This window comes from Phocoena sinus, chromosome 7 (genome assembly GCF_008692025.1).
Source record: "Phocoena sinus isolate mPhoSin1 chromosome 7, mPhoSin1.pri, whole genome shotgun sequence".
NCBI lineage: Eukaryota > Metazoa > Chordata > Mammalia > Artiodactyla > Phocoenidae > Phocoena > Phocoena sinus.
Genome location: NC_045769.1, coordinates 90,449,351 through 90,475,169, shown reverse-complemented (window position 1 = coordinate 90,475,169; position 25,819 = coordinate 90,449,351). Strand labels below are relative to the sequence as shown.

At 33.8% G+C, this 25,819-nt stretch overlaps 1 protein-coding gene across 1 annotated transcript in view; it reads right to left on the bottom strand.

The window, feature by feature from the left end:
* LRP1B (LDL receptor related protein 1B) overlaps positions 1–25,819 on the bottom strand; it is a 1,461,391-nt gene that overhangs the window by 246,135 nt on the left and 1,189,437 nt on the right. The window contains 7 exon segments of the mRNA XM_032636635.1: positions 745–926; positions 2,338–2,460; positions 8,122–8,207; positions 12,836–13,019; positions 18,770–18,957; positions 20,079–20,219; positions 22,677–22,799. Coding sequence (XP_032492526.1) covers positions 745–926; positions 2,338–2,460; positions 8,122–8,207; positions 12,836–13,019; positions 18,770–18,957; positions 20,079–20,219; positions 22,677–22,799 — 1,027 coding nt within the window.

The following is a 25,819-nucleotide window of genomic DNA, read 5'->3' as shown; positions in this document are numbered from 1 at the left end:
AAGATTTAAACACATTAGAATTTGGATAAATCTGTATGTTTTATTCATTTCAACAATACATTTATTGATTAGTTAGAAAAAGAGTTATGTTAAAAAACTTAAAAAAATACTTGCTCTAAAATCCCATCACTTTAATTTTTTTCTTAAAAAAATTTGTGATAGTCACATTTCTTTTTTTTTTTTTTTTTTTTTTTGCTGTACGTGGGCCTCTCACTGTTGTGGCCCCTCCCGTTGCGGAGCACAGGCTCCGGACGTGCAGGCTCAGCGGCCATGGCTCACGGGCCCAGCCGCTCTGCGGCATGTGGGATCTTCCCGGACCGGGGCACGAACCCACGTCCCCTGCATCGGCAGGCAGACTCTCAACCACTGCGCCACCAGGGAAGCCCTTTTCTTTTTTTAAGTTTTTTTGATGTGGACAATTTTTAAAGTATTTATCGAATTTGTTACAATACTGCTTCTGTTTTATATTTTGGTTTTTTGGTCACGAGGCATGTGGGATCTCAGCTCCCCAACCAGGGATCAAACCTGCACCCCCTGCATTGGAAGGTGAAGTCTTAACCACTGGACCACTAGGGAAATCCCTGTTATAGTCACATTTCTCTTTTTGATTTCTCAATAAAGCTTTCTACACATTTACACTTTTCATGGGTTCCCATGTTAAAATCTATAGACCAGAATTTACCATATTGGACATAATCCACAGTCTTAATCTTTAATTTAAGATTTTCAATGTTTGTTACAAACCCAGCACGAGGATCTAAAGACAGGTCCCTGGGAAACTTCAGCCTTTTGCTAACCAGTATAGTAGGGTATAAGCCATTGAGTTTGGATACTTCAATGATCCTTTTTTCTGTGTCAGACCAATAGAGGTTTTTTCCAATCCAATCGACAGCAAGTGCACTGGGGACAGCTGTGTTATGCACTACCTAACAAAATAAGAATTTAAAAAGTTAACAGTGTAAATGCCTAGAATAAGAACTAAACAATTGCTTCTTGATTTTTTTCAGAGATACAGAATTGTATTTAAACATTTGAAATGGGATTTAGTTAAGCACAAAACATAGAACAATTTACCTAATAAAATTACTTACTTGTTTATGAGGAATTACCCAATATGTAATCAGACCCCTAGAAATTCCATAAAGGTTTAAGAAAGAAACACCAAAATAAAAGGCTCTTGGATGGTTACACAGTTGTTTATCACATTTTCATTAGAGTTTCCTTCCCCTCTCAAAATTCTATCACAGGCAGAGACACACAAGCACAAAAATTTATTGATGTTATTTATTAATAACAGGTTCTTGGGGAGATACCAATAGCATTCACCACTCCCCCAACTGTTCTTGCCCTATTTAAATTATCTACTACAAAGAGAGAAAAAAATACAAGCAAGAACATACATTAAGTATTTCACCCAACCAAAGGGAAGTAAAAATATACTCATTCAACTGCTGTGCTCAATTGTAACCTATGTCAATATCAAATATAATAAGGATATAGGCTTTGTATGCACAAATATGCTGCATATAAAATAACCAATAGCAGTTATTCTGAACTCCCTGTACCCAACCTACTGATTGTTTTGGTATTTTATATATATATATATATATACACATTACAAGGTTTCATTAATATTTTCAAAACTGATTGCTTCCACCAAAGCTTTCTATACGATATTATAGATGGCTACAAAAAAAGTTAAAGTAATTGAGTTCTATCTACTTGAATTTGAACTTCTTTATAATACATTTTACTACATATATACAGTGCAAATAATTTTATTTTAAAACTCAAGTTAGCATAGAAATGGTGCCAAGTAGTTCATATCTATAAGGTGACACGTGTTTAATTACGATGCTGCCTACTCAGAACATCAGTGATTTTACACAAATGCATTCAACTAATTCCATCCATAGCAAGTTAATTTTAATAGTGCTATAAGTTCAATCTACAGTCTAATAATTATTTTTTTCAACTACAAATTCTCAGGGTCAACATTTTCTTTTACATAAATCAACACAATCGAATCTCAGGCACTAATCATTCAAGCCTTAAGCATCCACCACATTTTCTAGGGTTGTGAATAAGGTTTCAAATTTTATTTATTCAATTTGATTTTTACCTTATTGCAAGTAATAGTGTCATAATGAAACATAAGGATAAAACCCTCCAATTTCATATTTAAAGTATATATTAACCTACACTGTACAAATGTGAAATTCAAACCAACCTAATACATTCTATGAGTTGCATCATTACCATCCAATAACATTTTCTATTCAATTCAACCACACAAATAAAATATTAAATAATCCCATCATTGTCATATGTAATTACCTTAATATCACTTCCATTTAAACACATTCTGTTTATGCGACTGCCATTGGGTCGACTAGAATCAATCCAATAGATAAATTCTTCTCTGTAATCAAAGTCTATACCAATAACATTGTTTAATCCCTAAAAATAAAAAAGAGTATGTTGGAATAATAGTTAATAGAAATTGTTTTAAAATGATTAAGGAATTCATAAGAATCAGTATTTCCCTTTGAATCTAAGTAGTTACAGTTTTACAATAAATAGCATTTGTGAGAATACCAATTCTTTATAAAAGCATTGTATATTTACATTTTTTCTATACCATACACTTAAGATGTTACATAATTTATTGTACTTGAAAATATTTTCCAAGTAGGAAAAATTTTGGAATGTTTATAGCTAATGGTTTAAGTAAATAGCCAGTAACGTGGAAAAAAATGCTTTTAGAGAGATAAAGGAAAAGAGTCTCACTTTAAGTTAATATTAAATATAAATTTGATGCCATTATGAGTATACATCTAAATTGGAAAGGTAGACGACCCCCAATAATTTAAGATGAGCTCTTGATAGATATCTGATGAAAGTCAGAAAAGAAGGTTTAAAAATTTTACTTTCCCTAAAAGCCTTTGTCTCAACAACATAGCAACATTCTCTTTTTTTCTCATGCTTCAAGTAGCCCATTAGGCAATACAGTGGCATATTAGAATTTAAAAGTTAAAACCTTAGGTGAGTATTTGACCAAAGAGAAACTAGGTAGTCAACATCTTTTTATTCCACATAGTAGAAATGTGAGGAAATCCCTCCCTTCAGACTCACAATTAATGCATTTTTTAGCAGGTAACAAAATTGAACATGAATTCAGCTGATGGGTTTCTGGATACTACAGCTCTTTGGTTTGGCAGTTCCACTGTTTCAGTGATTTGATTTGAGGATTGTACATCAGGATCTGAGAATTTTCTTAGCTGTTGAGTTTTCCAAATGATTGCTTAGGGATTGGTTTAATTCTGACCTATTGTTACTGCTCATAGATTTACTACCCCAATGGACTAACAAAACTTGGATCAAGATTTCAATTGTGTTAACTTGCTTTAAGAGTTGAATATTTTATTAATATATAAACTCATGCTAAAAAATAATTGACACCATAGACACTTGGCAAAGCCCCAGAGACCTTTGTCATATCTCTGTATCTGATGTAAGCTTTTTACATCAATATTCACCCTAAAGTTGTTATTGTCTCAAATTGTTTTAGGGGTCGCTTAAGAGTACTTATAGTCCTATAAGTAAGGATTAGCATCTTCAAGGAGATAGTTTTGTTTGTTTGTTTGTTTTGTGGTTTGCTTCGGTTTGGTTTGGGGAGGGATGGTTGTTCCCAATTCTGAGTTCTGTTTCCACATCTATACTCAGAATTCAAAATTTTATAATAACACTGAATCAGAGATATATAATTTTTTTTATAAAACTCAGGCCAAAGCTAAATTAGTGCTGTCCAGATTTTATTTCTTTCCAATGATCTCCAAGACTAAGGATGACCTACGTATCACTATTTGCAACAACTCAGAGAAGGTTCTTGCAAATACTGATTTTTTCTTCTCTTAGCCAGGCTAAATTCTAGCAGTGATGGTGTTAAAATCATAGGTTCAAATCTTATGCTTTTATTTGGCTTAAAAGGAGCAATCTCCTTTTCTTCAGCTCTAGATTATAAAGTTAACCTGCAATCACTTAACCCCACTATGCCCAGATGAATAAATGCAAGTATAAGTCTTAATGACAGCATCACTAATCAAGAATAATGATTATAAATGCTAAAAAAATGCTACTAATATTCAGTCTCAGATTCAAAGATTCATTAATTATTCATGCACACCCTAATAACTGGAGAACTACTTAACTAAATACATGTAAGCATTCATATCTAAGAAGTCATCTATGCACAATCAAGGTTCTAAAATATAAACAGAATGGATTCCAAGTTCTATAGAGGGTTTAATAAATTCATTTCAATGGTAGTCTACAGGGCTTCCCTGGTCGCGCAGTGGTTGAGAGTCCGCCTGCTGATGCAGGGGACACGGGTTCATGCCCCGGTCCAGGAAGATCCCACATGTCGCGGAGCGGCTAGGCCCGTGAGCCATGGCTGCTGAGCCTGCGTATCCGGAGCCTGTGCTCCGCAATGGGAGAGGCCACAACAGTGAGAGGCCCGCGTACCGGAAAAAAAAAAAAAAAAAAGTAGTAGTCTACAATATTCTTTCTGTTCAAATGCTTTTCTCACTGGAAGAATAAGGTAAATGGGTTAGGGTTCTGTGGTGCCCTGGCAATTCAGATGGGTATATTAGAGCTCTATAGGGAAAAGGTGGGAGAGAAAGTTGTCTCTGACCTTAGCAAAGATTCACCCACAATCCCCAGTCATGGCAGAATTATCCTATTCCTTTCTTTACAATAATCAATTTAGATAATGAAAATCCAATTCCAAATTTAGCAAGTCAACTACAATAAATTAAAGCCGTGAATTGCAGAGAAATTGAAGCTCTGAATTCTGACATATCTTTCCAGCCAAACTGGTCATTTTTCTACAGCTTTACCCTTAATCCCTTCAGAAAAGAGTGTAAAGCTCTCTCTACAGAATCATATGCAAGGAACATTAAAACAGCCAAGGGCATGGTCAAAATAATGTCTAAAAACTAGAGTCATCCCAGTGGTTTCAGAGCTGAAAATTGGTTTCATCAAAATCCTATTTGCTTCTTTTATTTTTCTGTGGCTGAAGATCTGCACCCTTTGGTTCAAGATGATTAATTTAGGAAATTGTGTTTTGTTTCTCTATACAATTTTACTGGAATAAAAGTCACTGCTAGAATTGAATTGGATAACATATTGGAAAGCTACTTGATTAATTTTCATTTCTAAAATCCATGTTATTAAAGTACATTTTCTAAATGTGTTATACGAATTTAAGTTATAGCTGTCTTAGCTACAACTATGTTTTAGACTATATAGGGTAAAAACATTCTACCAGTTGTTATAATTTTATACTATAAAACTTCATGAGATTGTTACTAAATACGATAAAGAGAATAAAATTTAAGATATTAGGATAAATTGTTCTTCCTAATTATTTACACACAGAATTCACAAATAATTAAGGCACAGATGTTGTCTTTTCATTTATGTTTGACTGAGAGAAAATGTGGAGAAACAATTACTGTTATTTTCTACTTCACTCTGCATATGTAGACAAAATCTTTGAGGAAGAAATTGGTTTTTACCACCTTGAACTCCTTGAAAATTTCTGTAATGCCATGATGAAATTGTGGTTAAAAATAAGTTCCCTAACAAAAATGACATATTTCAAGCAGCCCACAAGCAAAACTTTAAGGCTTGTCTTTAGTTTCTTGGGTCTTTACATCCTTACTCCGTGGTCACCACTAACAAATGCTCTCCAAAGACACAGGTGTTCAGGGTCCTTGTGCATTTCCTTATCTTCCTTACTACCTCCTTATTTCCATAAACTGCACTAAGAAACTGTTTGAAATTCATCCCCACTTATGTACTAGTGATTGGCAATAGTCTAAAGTTATATCACCAGGAAAAAAACACTATAACAATGTGAGCGTTAAAATGAAATAGACTTACATCATGCGTGGAGATAAAAATCATTTTGGTCCCTCAAGAACAATCCCTGATAATGTATTAGCCATGAAAGACAAAAAAAAAAAAAAAAAAAAAAAAAGGATAGCAGTAGAAATGTCTTGAGCCACAGGGTTGGAAAATAAAGCAAGGAGCTACCACTGAAGCTCTGTTATAGTTCTTTCTTGAAGATCATAAATATTGTTGCTATATTAGTTAAATTTGTGGTTCAGCTGAGCTTATAGAGTATTCTAAAAAGAAAACTTTCTCACTTTGAGATAGCACAATCTAAAAGGGAGAAATGCTAAAAACAAAAGAAAGCAAAACAAAAAACTTATTAAAGAGAAAATAAACACGTCCCATTTCTAGAGACCATACAAGAAAATCAATAGCTTGCACACCTAACTTAGAAGGTCTAGAAAGGGTATGGAGAAATATACTTAAGAGAAAGAGGTAATTTTCAATATTTTGTAAGTTTGATATATACTTAAAGTTATACTGCACTGGAAAAAAATAAATTAATGCAGAAAACCATTTGGGAAATGAACACTTTTCCATTTTAAAGCAGTTATGTAAATTTAAGCTATCTCCCTATGGGTATTACTCATTTCTTAAAGAAATAGTCATTTAATTCTTATATTTTAAATAGACTTCTGTTTAGTTTTTACAAACAACATGAAAATATTTTATATTTTACCCAATCTCTTAAGGTACATAATTAGAGAAAGAGGCAGTATGAAACAGTGGATATTGGTGGCACACTCCAAACTCAAGAGCAAGAATCTAAACCTCACAGACATTCCTGAATAAGACAAGTATGCATGTGGTAAGCACACGGAAAGTTTGAGGATGCTGGTGAATTAAGAGCACGGGCATAAATCACAGTGGCAGCTGCTACCCAGCTTGTATTGTGTCCATTCAGGGATGTGAACCCAGAAATGCTACACCTTCCTATTTTTTCATGAGTAGCCAGAAATCTGGATTTTCATGTGAAATTTTAATTTTCAATTTGTGACTTAGAAGCTGCAAAATCCAATTCTGTGGGGAATAGTAAACATCACACTTGCTAATGAATATCTGCACTTAAAGTAAGACTAAATTCTTAAGCAATATGAATGAAACTCTAACTATAGCAATGGAGGTACCCAGGAGTGAGTGGAAAAATATCTTTAGTTAAGTATTCTTTATGTTGCTGAAAAATCAACACATGAATGGACTTCTTCATCTAATGCCTAGTTCTGGCATAAACATAACAAGAAATATCTTTATTTTTGGCACACTTGTTCTAGAGAGTGCTATCACATATTCATGTCACTATTGCACAGTTTGGGGCAAAGAGAAATTTGCAGCAGGACAGATACAAGCCACATCTTTCCAAAGAAGCTACTTCTGACGATCAAAGATATGCTAAAACTAACTGTGATTTCTCTAGTCAATGTAATAATCAGTCTAGTTTTAATGATTTGATTTTATGCTACTTTCACTGCAGACTGGGAGGGAAAAAACAGTTGAGGGAAGCAATTCACATTTCCATCCTGTCATAAATGGAAATCATTCCTTTCATCTCAGATAGTATATATGAGTAAACTCTGACAACAGAACTTAAGCATCAAAATGGATCAGTAGCCCACATTCTCTTGAAGTAGGTGGGTTGAGGGATGAAAAGCGTAAGGCTGAATATACGCACCTCATAACCTTTTAACCATGACTGGATTATAATCATACTTTTGCTCCCTAGCTAATTCCAAATTTTAAAGGCTAAGGATCATCAATCCCATATTATTCCTTAGTTCTAAGAACAGAAACTTGAGGTTTGGAAAAGATGTTTATTTTTAAATCCCAAGGGCTGTGGGGCTGGGGGGACAATCTGGGTAATGCACAACTACCTTAAGAGAGAATTTTATACCTTCCCTAGTCTAGCTGTTCTTAAGAGAGTTTTTTTCCTTGCATTAGCTATGGTTTGCATCTTCTACTTTCTTGGATATGGTGTGATGTCACAAGTTGGAGGCATCACCTGGACAATTCAAACAGAAAAAAGTTTATGGCAATCTTATATGCATACATGCATGGATCCCTGAATACATGCTTCAGAAGTACTAATTATGAGGTATTGCTACAGCTCTAATGCATATCTAGAGTGACCGTATTAAATACTAAGAAATCATCATGGAAATGTCATACCTGTTTTAAAAGTGTGTAGTTGGAACCATCAGTGCTAATTTTCCTTATCTCATGATGATCAGCAAGAATTAGAAAAGGTTCTTCATCTAAATACCAAGACAAGAAACATATTAGACTTTAGTATTTATGGTTTTCAACTCTGCTTAGTCTCAGTTTAGTTACTACAGCGATGCAAGTTCAAATGCAGTGCCCTCTGGTAGATTAATGGTTAAAAAATTCTTCCTGAGCACCTCTACTGATAACAATATGAAAAGAAAGCAGATGCCTGTGCAGCACAGAAAATCTAGACAATTCCAAATCCCTCTCCTTCCCTCAGTCTTCTTGAATATTAAATTATCTAATTTATTTGAAATTAGTATAAAACACCTGCTGTTAAAATCTTATTTTTTGTTGTTCCTTTTTTAAAAATTGGAATATAGTTGATTTCCAATGTTGTGTTAATTTGAGGTATACAGCAAAGTGAATCAGTTATACATATACAATATATCCACTTTTTTTTTAGATTCTTTTCCCATATAGGTCATTACAGAGTATTGAGCAGAGTTCCCTGTGCTATACAGTAGGTTCTTATTAGTTATCTACTTTACATATAGTAGTGTGTACGTCAATCCCAATCTCTCAAATGGTACAAATGAACTTATTTACAAAACAGAAATAGAGACACAGATGTAGAAAACAAACCTATGGTTACCAGGGGGAAAGGGGTGGAGGGAAGGATAAAAATCTTATTTTTAAATGAATTTCAGAGAAGGATAATCTGCACCTATCTTAGAAACCTACAGTACAGCTAAACATTCCTATAACCAGAAAATTCTTTCTTGATAATCAAATAACCAGCTTATGCTCTCAGAATAACTTCAGTGAAAACCAAGAGTTTCACTGCCTACATACATGTTTTTCATCTGCCTGGAAGCTTCTCTTAAGTAAGAGTCTATTTCCTTCTTGTTTGTCCAACATGCTTTAGTATATTATTTGTTCTAGAATCTAGGAAAGATAATAAAAATAATCTAACCATGCTTCACATATGTAAAGATCAAACTCCTTTTAAACATCTTTGTTTCTAAGATGCATTCATACACTTAGATGCCTCGTAAGCAAATTTAATGTCAGCATAGATTAGAAAAAAACAATGAAAAAGGTAGCCACTTTACGTGATTAAATGAGGACTTTATTGTAAGTCATTTATTGTTATAGAGTTATTGTCCTGTTTATGTTCAAATTATTTGAATTATTATTATGAATAATATTATTTGAATTATTATTATTCAAATTATTTGAATTATTATTATGTTCAAATTTATGTTAAAACTTATTACTTTCTTCCTTTCAGCCTTTAGTTTTACAGTATATGTATAATACATAGGGCACTGTACTCTGTTTTAGCATACTCTGTGTCAGAGATTAGAAATGTGTGTCACAGATGCTCGACATCACCTTCTACCAGTGATGGCAGCACCTCTAATCATTCCAGTCTTCCTGTTGAGGTTAAATAGAGACTCAGAACCCTACTCAAAAGAGTTGTCCCTCAAGTTAAAGTTGCTTTGCCATCCTATCAATATAGTTCTACATTCATAAATGTTATTAATCAGTCATGTTCTACCTCAATACTTAGGCAGTTCTGTTCTTTACAACTTAAATTGTAAGACCTGAAATTTGAAACTCCTAGAGGAAAACATAGAGAAAAATCGCCTTTACACTGGTCTTGGAAATGACTGTTTGCCTATGACACCAAAAACACAAGCAACAAAAGCAAAAATCATCAATGGGGACTACATCAAACAAAAAAGCTTCTGCAAAGCAAAAGAAACAATCGGGACTTCCCTGGTGGTGCAGTGGTTAAGAATCCGCCTGCCAATGCAAGGGACACAGGTTCAATCCCTGGTCCAGGAAGATCCCACACTCTGTGGAGCAACTAAGCTCGCGAGCCACAACTACTGAGCCCTCATGCTGCAACTACTGAAGCCCACGTGCTTAGAGCCAGTGCTGCGCAACAAGAGAAGCCACCACAATGAGAAGCCCGCATACCACAACAAAGAGTAGCCCTGCTTGCTTCAACCAGAGAAAGACTGTGTGCAGCAATGGAGACCCAACACAGCCAAAACTAAATAAATTAATTTTAAAAAAGAACTGACTATTAAGGAAAGTTTAGAAGAAAAAAAAAGAAACAATCAACATAATGAAAAGGCAACCTATGGGATGGGAGAAAATTCTTGCAAATAATATATCTGATAAGGGGTTAATATCCAAAATATATAAATAACTCATACAAATCAATAACAAAAAATAAACAATCTATTAAAAAATGGGCAGAGGAACTGAACAGACATTTTTCCAAAGAAAGCATACAGATGGCCAATAGGCATATGAAAAGGGGCTAAACATCTCTGAACATCAGGGAAATGCAAATCAAAACCATAATGATATATCACCTCACACCTGTTAGAATGGCTGTCACCAAAATGACAAGAGATAAATGTTGGCAGTGACTGAAGAAAAGACAAACCTTGTGCTCTTTTGGTTGGAATGTAAGTTGGTGCAACCGCTACAGAAAACAGAATGAAGGTTGCTCAAAAAATTAATAATAGAACTGCCATCCAGCAATCTTACTCCTGGGTATATATCCAAAGGATGTGAAAATAGTATATCAAAGCTATATCTGTACTCCCAGATTTATTGTAGCATTATTCACAATAGCCGAGACATGGAAACAACCCAAGTGTCCATCAACAGATGAATGGGATCTGTATAGCCATGAGAAAGAATAAAATCCTGCCATTTGAGACAACATGGATTATGCTAAGTGAAACAAGTCAAACAGAGAAAGACAAATACTCTATGATATCACGTATAGGTGGAATCTAAAAAAGCCAAACTCATTGAAACAGAGTAGAATAGTAGTTACCAAGGTTTGCATGGTGGGGAACATGTGGAGATGTTGGTTAAAGAGTACAAACTTTCAGTTGGAAGATGAATAACTTCTGGGGGTCTGATGCACTACATTGTGATTATAGATAACTACACTGTACTACACACTTGAAAGTTGCTAAGAGAGTAGATCTTAAATGTTCTAACCACAAAAAAGAAGTGGTAATTATGTGAAGTGATGGAGATGTTAGCTACTACTACCATGGTAATCATATTACTGTATATAAGTATATCAAGTGAATGCATTGTATTACCTTAATGTAACACAATGTTATAGGTTAATTATATGTCAATAAATTTTGGGGAAAATATCTAGCCTCCCTTTAGCAAAAAATTTATTATTCAGGGACACTCATATTTATATTAAAATTGTTATTAGTTTCTATTTATTACTTTTAATGGAAAACCACTATATCATGGATACATGATGTAACAAGACCCAAATAAATGATGAGCATTCACCTCCTTTTCATAATCCTTTGTGAAAAGTTTAAAGTAATGGAAACACTAACTAGTTTTTAGATTTTATCTTTTCTTCTTATCCCATGTCACTAAATGAATGATGTAGTAACCAGTAAGCTGGCAAAAAAAAAAAAAAAGGAAGGCTGGCAAATAAAACAATGGGCTCCAAATAATACACAAATTTATTCAGAGATGGACATTCCAAGAATAAGTAAGTGGAATGAAAAATTGAAAAGAGTTATTTTTCTCCATAATGTGCATAATTTTAACCAGTTAAAAAACTAACTTTTTAATTCCTATCCCTTTTATTTATTTTATGAAAGTAGATGAGAAAACATCTAGTTTTTTTGTTTTTGTTTTTTTTTGTGGTATGCGGGCCTCTCACTGCCGTGGCCTCTCCCGCCGCAGACGCACAGGCTCCGGACGCACAGGCTCAGCGGCCATGGCTCACGGGCCCAGCCCCTCCGCGGCATGTGGGATCCTCCCAGACCGGGGCACGAACCCGCGTCCCCTGCATCGGCAGGCGGACTCTCAACCACTGCGCCACCAGGGAAGCCCAAACATCTAGTTTTTTAAATGTTGTTCAACATAAATGTATATGAGAAACTGGCAATGCTATTTAATTGATTATACTCAATATCACAGTAGGAGGAATAGAAACACATTATGCACCATTTTCTGCCCATTTTAAGTTATTATTATATATTACTTTGTATCATTTTAATAAGTTTGATTTTCTCCCCTAATGAATCATAATTTGTTTTAATATTTTATTGAATTTTCTAATTCACAAATCAAACACACTGCTTGAAATAAACAGAAGTTTAATAATACTTGTTGAATCATTGGAAGAATTCAAATAGTCTTATATTCCTGATTTTTTGTTATTGTTGTCATCATTATTACTATTATTATTACTGACCCATTGTTCTCCTTGGCACACATATATGAGTGTGTGTATGGTGTAGGGGAGAAGGAAAAAAAATATTAGGATGCTGTCACAACAGGCTCTTTAATAGCCTTGGCCAAACCTGCTCCCAAGAACCTGTGATACAGGAAGCAGTGCTAGAGATAGTTCTTTTTACTTGTTCTCAAAATCTAGAAAACACTTAATAATTCACAGGACCACACTGGAATGGTACTAAAAACAGAGCAGCGTGTGGACAACATGCAATATCAGAGTGACAAATTTCCATATCAAGGTAAGTAGAGGAGAATTTTGACTTCTTAGAAACAGCAATGAGGAATGAATTCAACAAGAATAGCTAGAAAATCAGATCCATATGTGTAACTGAGGCTGACTCAGTGGACAAGTTCAATTCGATACCTGAGAGTGATTTGCAGCCATTTGGGTTATTAGGTTGTATTTCATATCCATCTGTACAGAGGCACCTGTAGGTCCCATATGTATTGATGCATTGCTGGCTACACGGAAAGCCCAAAGAGCATTCATCAACGTCTACACATGTTTTACCATCATCCTTCAGTTGAAATCCAGGCCAGCATTTGCACTGGAGAATGAAAAACAAGCATAATAAATTCATATCATTGTCACTGTCTCTTGCTATTGGATATCCATTTAGCGTGATTCAAGCAAGAAAATCAGTTAATAATAGATAATGCCAAGTCCTTCTGTCCCCCAGAAATTAAACTTTAATAAGAATTACATATATTACATACAGTTTAAGTTAAAAAAGGATTCTCTCAAATATCATCATTTGATCTTCTGAGGTTGACAAGATTACAAAAGTTAAGCAACATAAATCAGCAAACCATGTTGGCTAGAGAATGGCAAGGAAAACAAAACTAAACCATCAACTTCTTCTGTTTTTTTTTTCCTATTGCATTATATTGTGTTTTTAGAAGACTTTAATAATCATAAGGATTAACCCTTAAGTGGAGCTCTGAGAATTACTAATATTGTCACGTATGTTATTTCATTAGAGTCTTAACAGAAATCTATGATATAGGCACTATTATTAGTTAACCCATGAGAAACCCAGAGGCACAAAGGTGAAATTGTGTAGATAAAGCCAGAAGGAGAGCTGATTCTCTCTGTAATTTTTAACAAATAATAAGGCTCAATTAATATTTATTGGCAGGGTCTGAGTCCTTAATCAAATATGATGTCTGGAGAAATAATAAAATTAACATAGTTTCCCCTTCATAATTAAATCAATGTGCATCATCAAATCATTTTTTTCCCAACATCTCTATCATGTTCTATATGACCCTCTAATGATTATGTAATATTTACTAACTGGCATATCAGTTCTCAGTACAATGTCATACCATATATGTCTTTGCATTCCTGAAAATAAAAAGGGGCGGTGATTGGTCTTTCAGTTTTATATTCAGTCCCTGCCAAGTAGCATACAGAATTATAATTATACAACACGAACCTATAATTGGCCAGATGATTGTGAACATGATAACCTTCACCAAGACTATTTAGTGGCCTTTGAATAAAAGAACTTGTGAGTACTGAATAGGATAGTGAATTAGGTAGGAACTCTAAGTTGTCAAGAAAAACTAGTATTCAAGAATTATTCATAGTAAACATTTGAGCCTTTGTATCTATTGGGAAAATATTAGAGAGAGATATGTGCTTATTATTAAATAATGAGCAAACAATTAATTGAGGGGTAGAATTTTTTTAAGTACAAAAAATGGTGTTCATTATGTGGAGGAGAAGGAGCATCAACTTCACCTGAAAGTGTTCAAAAGATAAATGAATATCTTTTTTTTTTTTTTTTTTTTTTTTTGCTGTACGCAGGCCTCTCACTATTGCGGCCTCTCCCGTTGTGGAGCACAGGCTCCAGACGCGCAGGCTCAGCGGCCATGGCTCATGGGCCCAGCCGCTCCGCGGCATGTGGGATCTTCCTGGGCCGGGGCAAGAACCTGTGTCCCCTGCATCGGCAGGCGGACTCTCAACCATTGCGCCACCAGGGAAGCCCTGAATATCTTTTTCTAAGTCCTTTAACAAGAAACAAATCTCTTTAAGCTCTTGGCACTTTTATCTTTAACAATTTATACCAATATTTATCTAATAATCCTAAGATTATTAGATACAATAATAATCCTAAGATTATAAAGAATTTTTTGTAATCCCCAGAATCCACTAGCAAGCCAGCAAATCAAAGCAAAATCCACAACTTAATTTTCCAAGTTCTCCTCATAATGTTTGAGCCTGTGACAATATTACTTTTTTTTTTTTTTTTTTCGGTACGCGGGCCTCTCACTGTTGTGGCCTCTCCCGTTGCAGAGCACAGGCTCCGGATGCGCAGGCTCAGCGGCCGTGGCTCACGGGCCCAGCCGCTCCACGGCATGTGGGATCTTCCCAGACCGGGGCATGGACCCATGTCCCCTGCATCGGCAGGCGGACTCTCAACCACTGCGCCACCAGGGAAGCCCAATATTACTTTTTTTGAGAAGATTCATCCTACTACCTGATGAGGAAGTCAGGGGAATTGGTGTTTATCCTATGTCAAAAAAAAAAAAAAAAAGATGCTAAATGTCACTGAAATATATACTTAAAAGTAGTTAAAATGATAAATTTTATGTTGTATATTTTAACACACTTAAAAAAATAAATGAATTTTTCAAAAAGAAAACTGAAAAGCTACAAAAAGATATCACTGAAAAGAACTAGAAATCAGACATGTGATCATGTGGAAGCCAGAGACACATAAGCAGACACAGGGTATAGTTGAATTCAAGGGGCACTTCAGGACAGGTGAAAGGACATTTTATAGAATGCATTAAATTCCTCTCAAAAAGAGTACTATGAAAAGAAATAGTGTCCGAATTCTAATACGGCTTCTGAAAATTACTTTGAATGGCTAATGTCAGGCTTATAGAACTACTATATTAAATAGTCAGTTTGGATAAAAACATATTTGTGGAAAATTAATTTCTTGAAGGTAAAAGTTACCAAATGCAATGAACATTTCTGTAAACAAATGAAATTAGGATGTTATAGGTGTAGAGTAAGTATTTTTAATGTGTTTATTAAAAGAGAAGATTTTTTTAAAAGATAATTTCCTCCCCAGTCTTGTTAACCTTGTTTTAACAAAAACATTTTTTGCTCCCAAATAATTAAAAGGCATTTATGGGAAATTCTACTAACCTAACATTCATAAATTGAATGAAAAAATAATAATCATTTGTGTCAGAGATATAAGATGAGAGATTCATCTATATTTAATAAAAAAAAGTTTAAAAATGTTTCACTTTCACTTAAAAAGAAAATTTTTATGCAAGTGAGATATATATATTCAATGTCATGTTAATATTTCTCATAATCAAGAACTATTTCAAATTGTCTTGATTTATATTAATTTTTATAGAGAAACATATAGCTACCAGAAACAAATATATAGCTATCCAAAGTTTTCCTATTACATTCAGAAAAATTTGCAGCTTTTTAGTGATATTTTAAAATACTGGTTATCTTATACACATTAAAATTTATTTATCTCCCAAAAGTACATTTATTTTCACATGGTAAGTTACCATTCCATCCAAATAAGATTCTTGCTTAGTTAAGTGTTATTACTCCCTTTTGAATAGTTAAATCAATTGTATTTGTTTTACAGCAAATTGTTCATAGTCCAGAAGGTCTAAATTTTGCTTTTATAAGCAATTTTCATTTTATTGCAGAATTTGAAGGAGGAGTTGTCATGTTCTGCTGATAATGTAATGAGAAATAGTTTACTGGATAGTTTTCCCCATTCTCTGAAAAAGAGAAACCCACCAGCTAACATTTTTTTCCCAAAATAGATAAGCATTTTGTTGTATATAACATTTTTTATCCAATCTCCTATAAATAAATTGTCAGAAATATAACATATTATATATATGTTTTAAAAGTACATATATAATATAAATATAACATATATATCAACACAATATATAAAATACTTGTTTTGAATCTTTGCTTAAATCTCTTATTTATGATTCTCATCCTGGCTCCTTTCATTTTTGAACTGGTCTTGCTTCCCCCAGTAGATGTTTTATTTTATTCATTAGTTTTTTGTTTTGTTTTGTTTGTTTTTTGCAGTACGCGGGCCTCTCACTGTTGTGGCCTCTCCCATTGCGGAGCACAGGCTCCGGACGTGCAGGCTCAGCAGCCATGGCTCACGGGCCCAGCCGCTCCGCGGCATGTGGGATCTTCCCGGACCGGGGCACAAACCCGTGTCCCCTGCATCGGCAGGCGGACTCTCAACCACCGCGCCACCAGGGAAGCCCTATTCATTAGTTTTGACATGTTTGTATATTAAGGAACATTATCCACTGCAATTTTGTCAGGTATCATATATACATTGCCTTTTGAATAATTAAACAGTTTGTCTCTTTTACCTAGAATTCTCATTTCATTCTATGACTCCTTCAGAGAAGTCAGAGAAAATAATTATATTTTAAAGGTATCAATAAACAATTATTTCTCTGTGAGGAATCTTATAAAGTAATTAAAATAGTATGATTTATCATGGCTTTCTGGGTGAGATTTACTTCTACCAAAACTAGTTTTCCAAATATGGAATCTCTGGGCACGCAGTACTTCTTACATGCAGGCATTAAAAAAAAACTTACACCGTACTTTTGATGTTATGTCAAAAGGTGACTATTCCATATTCTATAATTTTTAGATTTTACCGCCAAGATTATGACAGATTAAAAATATACACAGGATAAACACAAATCTACTTTGAAATTTAAATTTTAGACAGATAGATGGATAGATATACATTCTATATGATAAAAATAGATTATTTATAACATGACAAAATTTAAACTATTACCTTTAATAATTTTATAATACATTCCCTGACTTTTTTGGAAACATTTCTATATTGATTGTATATAAATCACCAATAACATTTTTTCTGCTTCATTGGGTTTCAAAACCTTTACTGCCAAAATTAATTACCTCATATATACTCATCACATTAAGAGCTGTTGTTTGGTGAATTTACCATTAGATAGAACTGACTTGTCATAGAATATCAAGGCTGTCAAGGAAAAACCGAAGCATCTTTGTAATACACACTTTTTTTTTTCTCTAGCATCTTTTAAAGAAAGTCACTTAGTCCCAACTGAGATACTTTTAGACGTGAGAAATTTGGCAACTCATTCCAATGTAGAGAATTCTAATGTTCAAAAAGTCTTTCTTATACAGAATCTGCTTCCCAACTCCTATTTCCAACATTTGAAACAACTCAGAAAGGTATGCTCCCTATTCCAGTACTTCATATATTTAAATACAGCTGACTAGCCATTTTTCTCTTGGTAAAACTTCTTCCAAAGGTGTGTTTTCCAGACCCCCTTATGCCACTGGCTGTACAAATGGGGATACAGTACAGTTTGTCAAGGTTCCTCTTAAAGTGTCATGCCCATAAATATGCACAGTACCCCAGGTATGTTCTGATCAGCGCAGAACTCAGTAGAACAAAATCTGAACTCTGTACTACTCCTAACTGGATTAGACTGCCTCTGTGGTTCATAAAAGCCATGTCCTTTTGCTGATTCATACAGAGCTATTGTCCAGTTAAAAACACTAATTTCCAGCTGAATTGCTTTTACTGAGGTTTTCCCACATTTACATAATTGATTTTAACCTAATGCACCACTTCAATATTATTTTTTGTATGCATCCTCCGTTCCAACATATTGAAACAGAGATGTTTTCAAAAGCTATTTGTGTCAATTTTGTCAGTGAATCACATTCTTCAGGAAAATGGGACAAACAAAAAGCAATTAGAATGTTAGGCATGATTTATTTTTAGTGTACCTGCACTCAGTCCTAATAATTCATGTGTTCTTTTTTCTTCCTGTTTATATGAAAAAATATTGTCTTCTCCAGTGTTGTGGTACATAAATGATTAGCCCATTCCACTACAAGGATGTATGAGAGGGAAAACGAAGGAAGCAATGGGAATTTAAGAGAGTTGCATAAACATTTATGCAGCTATTAACAGCAGTACCTTCCTCAAACACTGGTCGTCCTTTGCTTACTTTTTTCTTTATGATCAGCATTTATTAGAAAACATTTTGAATTTTTTGTCTCCATGAGTATATTCTCACAATTTATATACCACACTATTATTACGGTTTGCATATACAGAAACTCTCCATTTAAATAGTTTTAACTAATGATATTATAATGACTTTAAGTTTTACAGCTATATTGGATGAAATCATTTTTATTGCCCCAAATTCTAACCTGTCAGATGATTTTCTGTCTTTGATGCGTGCCTACCTTATAACTGGCTGGAAGGTCCTGACAATCTTGAGAACATCCACTGATTTTCCTACTCAAGCATTCATTTACATGGCAGTTTCTCTCATCTGATCCATCGCCACAGTCATCCTTATTGTCACAAAGACCTCCACTGGGAATGCACCTGCCATTTTTGCACATAAAAAATGAACTGTTGCATGACTGTTCTGGAAAAAGAAAATAAAACAAATGGAACATAAAGAGCATGCCATTGTTTTATACTGCAATTGTTGAATACATTCACAAATATGATGACTTGTCTGTCAAAAATTATAGCAAATATGTGTACATATAAAATGCTTTATATTCAGTGTAATATTTTATACATGAAGAAAATCAAGGGCAAACTGTACTTTCATGTTCAACACACTGCAAATCTAGCTTTACATTGAAATTTAACAATCAAAATAAGCACCTATACTAAAATTAATGGAGTATTTCTGTCTTCATCTATACTATGAAGAATGAGTTCAAAAGTGTAATGATAGCTTGACATTTCCCTCAAGCCAAAAGTCTCCGAGAAATTATATGTCACTAAAAATTAAGAATCTGGAATAGCTAGATATTCCTAAGTTCTTTTTCTTCCTGGATATATAACATTGATATTTTTAAGTCCAGGTATAAAAAAGATACTTGCAGTAAATCATAGTTGTCACAAATATAGCTATAGAAAGGAGTTCAAGTTTTGCAGCTACTCACAATCTGATGATTTAAACATTACTCATTACCATACATGATAAAAGAATGCCTATTAACATGTAAACTACATGAGAAAAAAAGTAATTGGGTTTATTCTAAAATGTATAACGATGTATTCAATCTTTGGAATAGTAAAGTGTAAAATAGACCAAGTTTGGCTATGTATATATTTCTGTTCAAATGATATGCAATTTATTTCATTTTGCCTAAGTTTGAATAATATTGACTCTATTTCAGTAAATCTCAATTTCTTTTATTATTAAATTTTCAAGTAGGTCCATACAGGAAAATTATCCTCACATAAAATAATATATTAAGAAAAAATGACTTCTTTAAAGGAGGAGAATGATGAATTCATCTGGTTCATTGCCACAAATCTTCATACTTGGGGCACAGACTTACACTTCTATAACTAGCCCCAAAACAAAGTTGATTACTAGGATCCTGCATGGTATCAACAGAAGCATCACATGCTTAATTATTTGCATTTCCTCTCATTGAATATTATATGAGACTAAAAAACAGAGTCACAATATTGCCTTAAAAAAACAAATTTTGGAATAAACATAGTATTATATATTTTCTGTACCTGCACTTTTACACTTTGGGTTTATAGGTGCTTCATCAGAATGGTCTGGGCAGTCAAAGTCTCCATCACACTGCCATTGAGTATTTAAAAGACATCGTCCATCAGCACAACTAAATTCTTCTGCATTGCACTGTCTGTATCCTGAACACAAAGGAACATTCCAATTCATATAACAAATATTCATTAAAACTTTATTTCATAATGTACACTAAACTTAATTAACCATGTGAGTTACCCAGGCCTCTTATGGGAAATGTTTCTCATTTCTTTCTAGGGCAGTTACAATAATTGCAAGAGATATTTGTGGTTAGAAGTAGGATTAAAGTCCAGAAAATAAAGTTGGAAACAAGGCACTCTTATTTTGTTTCTAAGTAAGGAAACAAGAATGCACCACAAGTATACAACCTCTGTTCACTTATTATCTGTATCCTAAAGATTCCCTTTAGAATGGAAAACAAAATGAAAGCTACTCAAAATTATTTTCAAGACTAAGCTTGGTTAGGTACAGTACTAGAACATATGGATGAACTGATTCTGGGTTATAATAATAATTTTCAGAAGCTATAATGTCACGTTTATGTTTGGGAAGCAGCATTAAAAGTGTAAAGAAATTGTTAAAATGAGAAAATTAAAATCCAATTCATAGAGCAATAAGCACAAAACTATTGTAATTATCTTACATATTGATTCTTAGAGGCATTAAAAGGCTTTGTTCAAAACACAGTATCAATCAATCAGTTGTTAATGTTCATATCTAAGCTGGTTTGTAAGTAAAACTCATTTGATTTTGAATATTATGAAGTTTTAGATTGGTTTTTTTCCAGAGTTTGTTAACAATAAAAAATGTCATTTCTATTATAAACTTTCTGATAAATGTAGGCAAATATTTTACCTTTGAAGAGAGAATGTAAGATTTTTATGGTTTAAAAATAAAATTTCAGCAGAAAAAAAGATTAAACAATGATTATTTAATTGAGACGTTTATCATATTGCATGGCAAAACTAGATAGTTCTAAAATATCCCCAGTTTCCCTAGTATTCCTTCCCACCCTCTCATTCTTCACTAGTTCCTCCTCTTCACCCAATACATATGTTCAAGTCTCTCCCAGTCCAATAACAATAAAAATCCATCCACATAACTCTTAACAAGACATGTCCCTTCTTCCCTGCTCAGTCAAGTCCCTACTCAATCTTCCTTTCACTCACTTACCTCTTTGCTCTCACTTACTTTCATTCATTAAAGTCTCATTTCTGCAACATCTACCTGCTGAAATTCCTCTCAGAGCTAATAAATACCAAGTGACAGTTGGTAAATTCATAGGTGTCTCTGGCTCCTATCTGCTTCACTGTCCTCCAGTACTTGATGCTGTTGTCCATACTACCTTGGAAATAGTTTCCTGACTTAATATTCATAATCCACTCTCCCAGGCTTCTTTCTAACTTTGCTTTTGCTATTCCCTTTTCACCCTCTTTCTGTATAAAGTTTTATTCTGTTCTACTCTAAAATGTTACAGGGTAAGCCCTTATTTCAGCCTTCAGTATATGGTTTTCCCCTTTTCCTTTGTACAGTGTTGGGTATTATCATTCTTTGTCATATTTTGAGTATCACCCTTATGCTGATGGCCACCAGGTTAATATTATTTGTCCTGATCATACTCTAGAACTAAATTTTCAAACACTCACTATACAGCTTCATGTGATTGTCTGATTAACACTTCATATTCAAAATATCCTAAATTAATTATTTGTTACATTTCTTCTCCCACACCAGCAAAACTGCCCCTTAACCTCATTCTAAAGCTCATTAACAGCAACACCATCCTCCAAGTCACCCAAGCTAGAGATTCTACTTTATCCTCCATCTGTAACTGATAGATGCTGCATAGGGAGGGCAAAGGGAAGCTAAATCTACTACCTTTCATAGGTATGTGTGGATTTCACAGCTTTTCATTTTATATTTATTCATGTATACATTTAAATATTTTACAAAAATACTATGTTCACATATTTCAATATCAACTGGGAATTTTTAATATACTAATTTTTATCACAAAAGTTATATATGTGTTCATATATACATTATATAGATATGATGGTTAGATAAATATATATGTGATAAGATAAATTTCATAATAATAACATTAAATTTTAACAAGTAAATACATGTATAAAAAGATAAAGCAAAAGAAAAATGTTAAGTATCTAGATTCTCTGATAGCTGTGAACTGTATTCTTTTTTCCTCACTCAAATATTGATTTGGCTGTAAGACTGAACTAACCAGCTATATATTGTCTTTAAAATAAAAGGTATTTCAAAGTACTTAAAACCAAACACATTTTTATCAACATTTTCCAGTGTGGTTCTTGATAAGAATACACTATAACAAGTAGGCATAATTTTCAAATAGGTGTGTAATTATGGTAGAGTTTAAAGAGGTTATATGTGGTGTGTCTATATTACTGAAGTTACATGTTCTTAGTGAGATTAAGAAATGTATTTCTTTGTTTTTGTTATTTATTTATATATTCCTGGAGTCATTTTAAAAGACTGTTACTCAGCCTGAGAATCTTCTCCATGAAAAGTTTATATATACTTACCACACTGCAGTGACTCATCAGAGCCATCTCCACAGTCATCATCATGGTCACAAACAAATTGCTTGGGAATGCATACTTTATTATGGCACATGAAAGCATTTTCATCACATGTGTTATTGGGAGCTAAGAAAGACATCACAAGAAATTAAGTTAGATGAGCACCAATTTTATCTTCCCCTACTTTATGAGTTTGGGAAATGTATGTTATTGTACTCAATACACTCAATAATTCAAGGTTATTTTAAAAAGGAAACTTAGCTAAACATTCAATATATCAGATAAATTAATAATATATATTAATATATGTATTTCATTATAAGTAGTATTTGAATATATGAATATAAATATATATAATTCAAAGTTTTAGTGTTGATATGTTCAACAATTCTAGAGTGACCTTGAAATTTCAGGCCATTTAGCAATTTGTAAGTTTGCCGAAGGATGAATTCAAAGGTTCATATGTGATAAAAAATCACTCAACTATAATAATGTGGCTGGGTTTTTTCTCTCCTCATGCTTGTAGTAAAGCTAGTAAAGTGATAAAAACCTGCTTCTTTGTGAAAAATGGACCTGAAAAGACCACCAAGTGCTAATGCTCATGATGGAAGTGAAAAGAAAATCAAAAGGGCTAAGAAAGTTACTGTTTTCAAGAGGAAGATAAAACTTTGGGTGACTTCAATGGGGTGTTGAAATAGGTTAAGATCTATGGTGAGATGAGCCCAACCATAAGTACCACACTAAATTAGGAATATCGATCCATAAAATGGAACTTCAATCCTTTTGGAATACTGATCCATGAAAGTATTCTCTAGCAAGGGCCTTAACCAGCAGGAAAAATGGTTGATTAAAATGTGCAGTAAAACTTCAGCTGACTCGTACAGAGGAAATAAGCTTTAATAGTATATGTATAGCATCATAGAAGTTTGATCATTTAAATATTTTAATTACTTTTCTTACATGGAAAGGGTAAATGCTATGATATGACTCAAGGTTTGGGATATTTCAAATGTTAAGAATCTGCTATATGATGGATGTTAACTAAGCTTGTTGTGGTAACCATTTTGTAATAAGATATAAGCATATCAAATCACTATGTTGCACACCTAAAACTAACATAATATTGTAGGTCAATTATATCTTAATTTTTTTTAAGTGAAAGCAAAAAGAATCCTCTACATGTTATTACAGTACACTGGAAAGGAGGAGGCTTTGCAAAAAGTTGCTCTTCAACTCATAATTTTATCCTAAGGAAGCTATTTACCTTCTTGGTGCATCTGTTTATTTATCTGTTTAATGAGGATAATAAAATCTATCTGATAAATTTTCTGCAAGAACTAGATAAGGTACATGAAGCAGATAGGCTCATTTTAGGTACTCAGTACATTCTTAGTTGCTGTTTCAATTCCTATCTATACAACAATTATCTTTGGAAGATCCCCAAAAGCACTTCACCGAGATACTGTGGAAATTCAATAATGTAAATAAAAGCACCTACCAAAATAACTGATGTATAATGGGCAGCTGAAAAAATTTACATGCCTTCCAATCTCTCCCCTTCATGTCTTAATAGGCACTTTGCTCTATCTAGAACACTTCTCTTTCTTCTCTTTTTCCTTCACAACTGAGATAACATTACTTTTCTTGAAATCCTTCCAGGAGACTTCTAAGGTTTTTTACACAATATTTATTTGTGATGATCTAGTATCTTTTCTATGTATCATTCTGACACTTAAGTTATTATAATTATTCTTTTACATGCTTATCAGCTCCCGATCCCCAAACTGCCCCACACTACATGAAAAAAGGAAATCTGCTTTCAAAACTCAGTAATGACTAAAAAGAGACATGAGCAGGTGAAACAAAAAGAATTACTTAAATTTAATCAAGTGTAACTAATTTTAAACAAATTTATTTTCAAAAATGATACAGAAGCCACATAGGAGCAGCATTCAAAACTGCCCATTATAATTAGAGTAAAATTCAGTTACTAATCACTACGCTAACTTTTAACTGTGTGACAGCTTATATAACTCAAGTGAATTATGCCAATTCTAATGCATGAATTATTCTTTAAGATACTAAGCAACAGAGGCTTATTTGGAATTAATGCTTTCGTGTCACTTCAGTACAATTTGTTGTATTTTAACATAATTTACTTAATAGCACCCATGTGGTCCAAAAGTGTTAATATGTGTCCTGGAGCATTAACTTGCTACAATAGCAACAGTATACAGGGACCATCTGGATCCCTGAATTGATGCATAATCCTTTATTATGTAGCCCTCAGTGGCCCCATTGACCTTTACAGGCACACATATCAGTTTCAAGATCAAACTGATTTATTCTACAATAGCATGAGCTCTGTGCACACAAGCCTGCCTCAAAGTCTTCTTTTTCCTTCTCTGCTTTAAGTATCCCCCATATACACACACCCACATACACACACTATTACATTATGGCTTCAATTATAGTTTTAAAGACCTGAAGACAGGTCATCAGAGGGATGACTGGTAGACTTCACTTTAATAAGCAGAGTTCACAGCACTGTTCCTAATAAATTGCTCAACAGATCCCCTATGTGACCTTGGGATCAGCATTCAAATACTCAGTCCCTTCATTCTCCTGATCATGCAAAGGAATTTATCTAAATTTTTACTATTCAGTAATCCCCTGAAGATTTCCTGAGGTGACCTACGGTTAGAAACTTAGTAAACTCTCTGGCCTCCAAAGGTGTTCCTCTGATTCCCCAGCTCCATTCAGCTATATACATACTATTTCTACCTGACCTAAGGGCTAATATCCTATCCGTAGGACTAATAGATGTTTACTGACCTTCTTATCAGTAGTTATTTAGGATCACAGCAGCCATTTACAGAGTATCTGTAATAGACAATCTAAAAGCCTTCAAGTGGAGTGTGGGGTGGGAGGGTGGAGGAAGATGCTAAAAAGGAAGTAACAAACCCACCACACACACATACACAGCGTAGTTAAATTATCTCAGGAATGAAGTGAAAAATCTTCGTGCATCAAAACCAGTTTTAAAATGGGTAATCCCTCTGTTCATGTTGGAAACACTCTGAACAGTGGTTAGAGGGGTTGCTGAACTCTGTGATGACGACATCCCACCTGATTAATTCTGATAC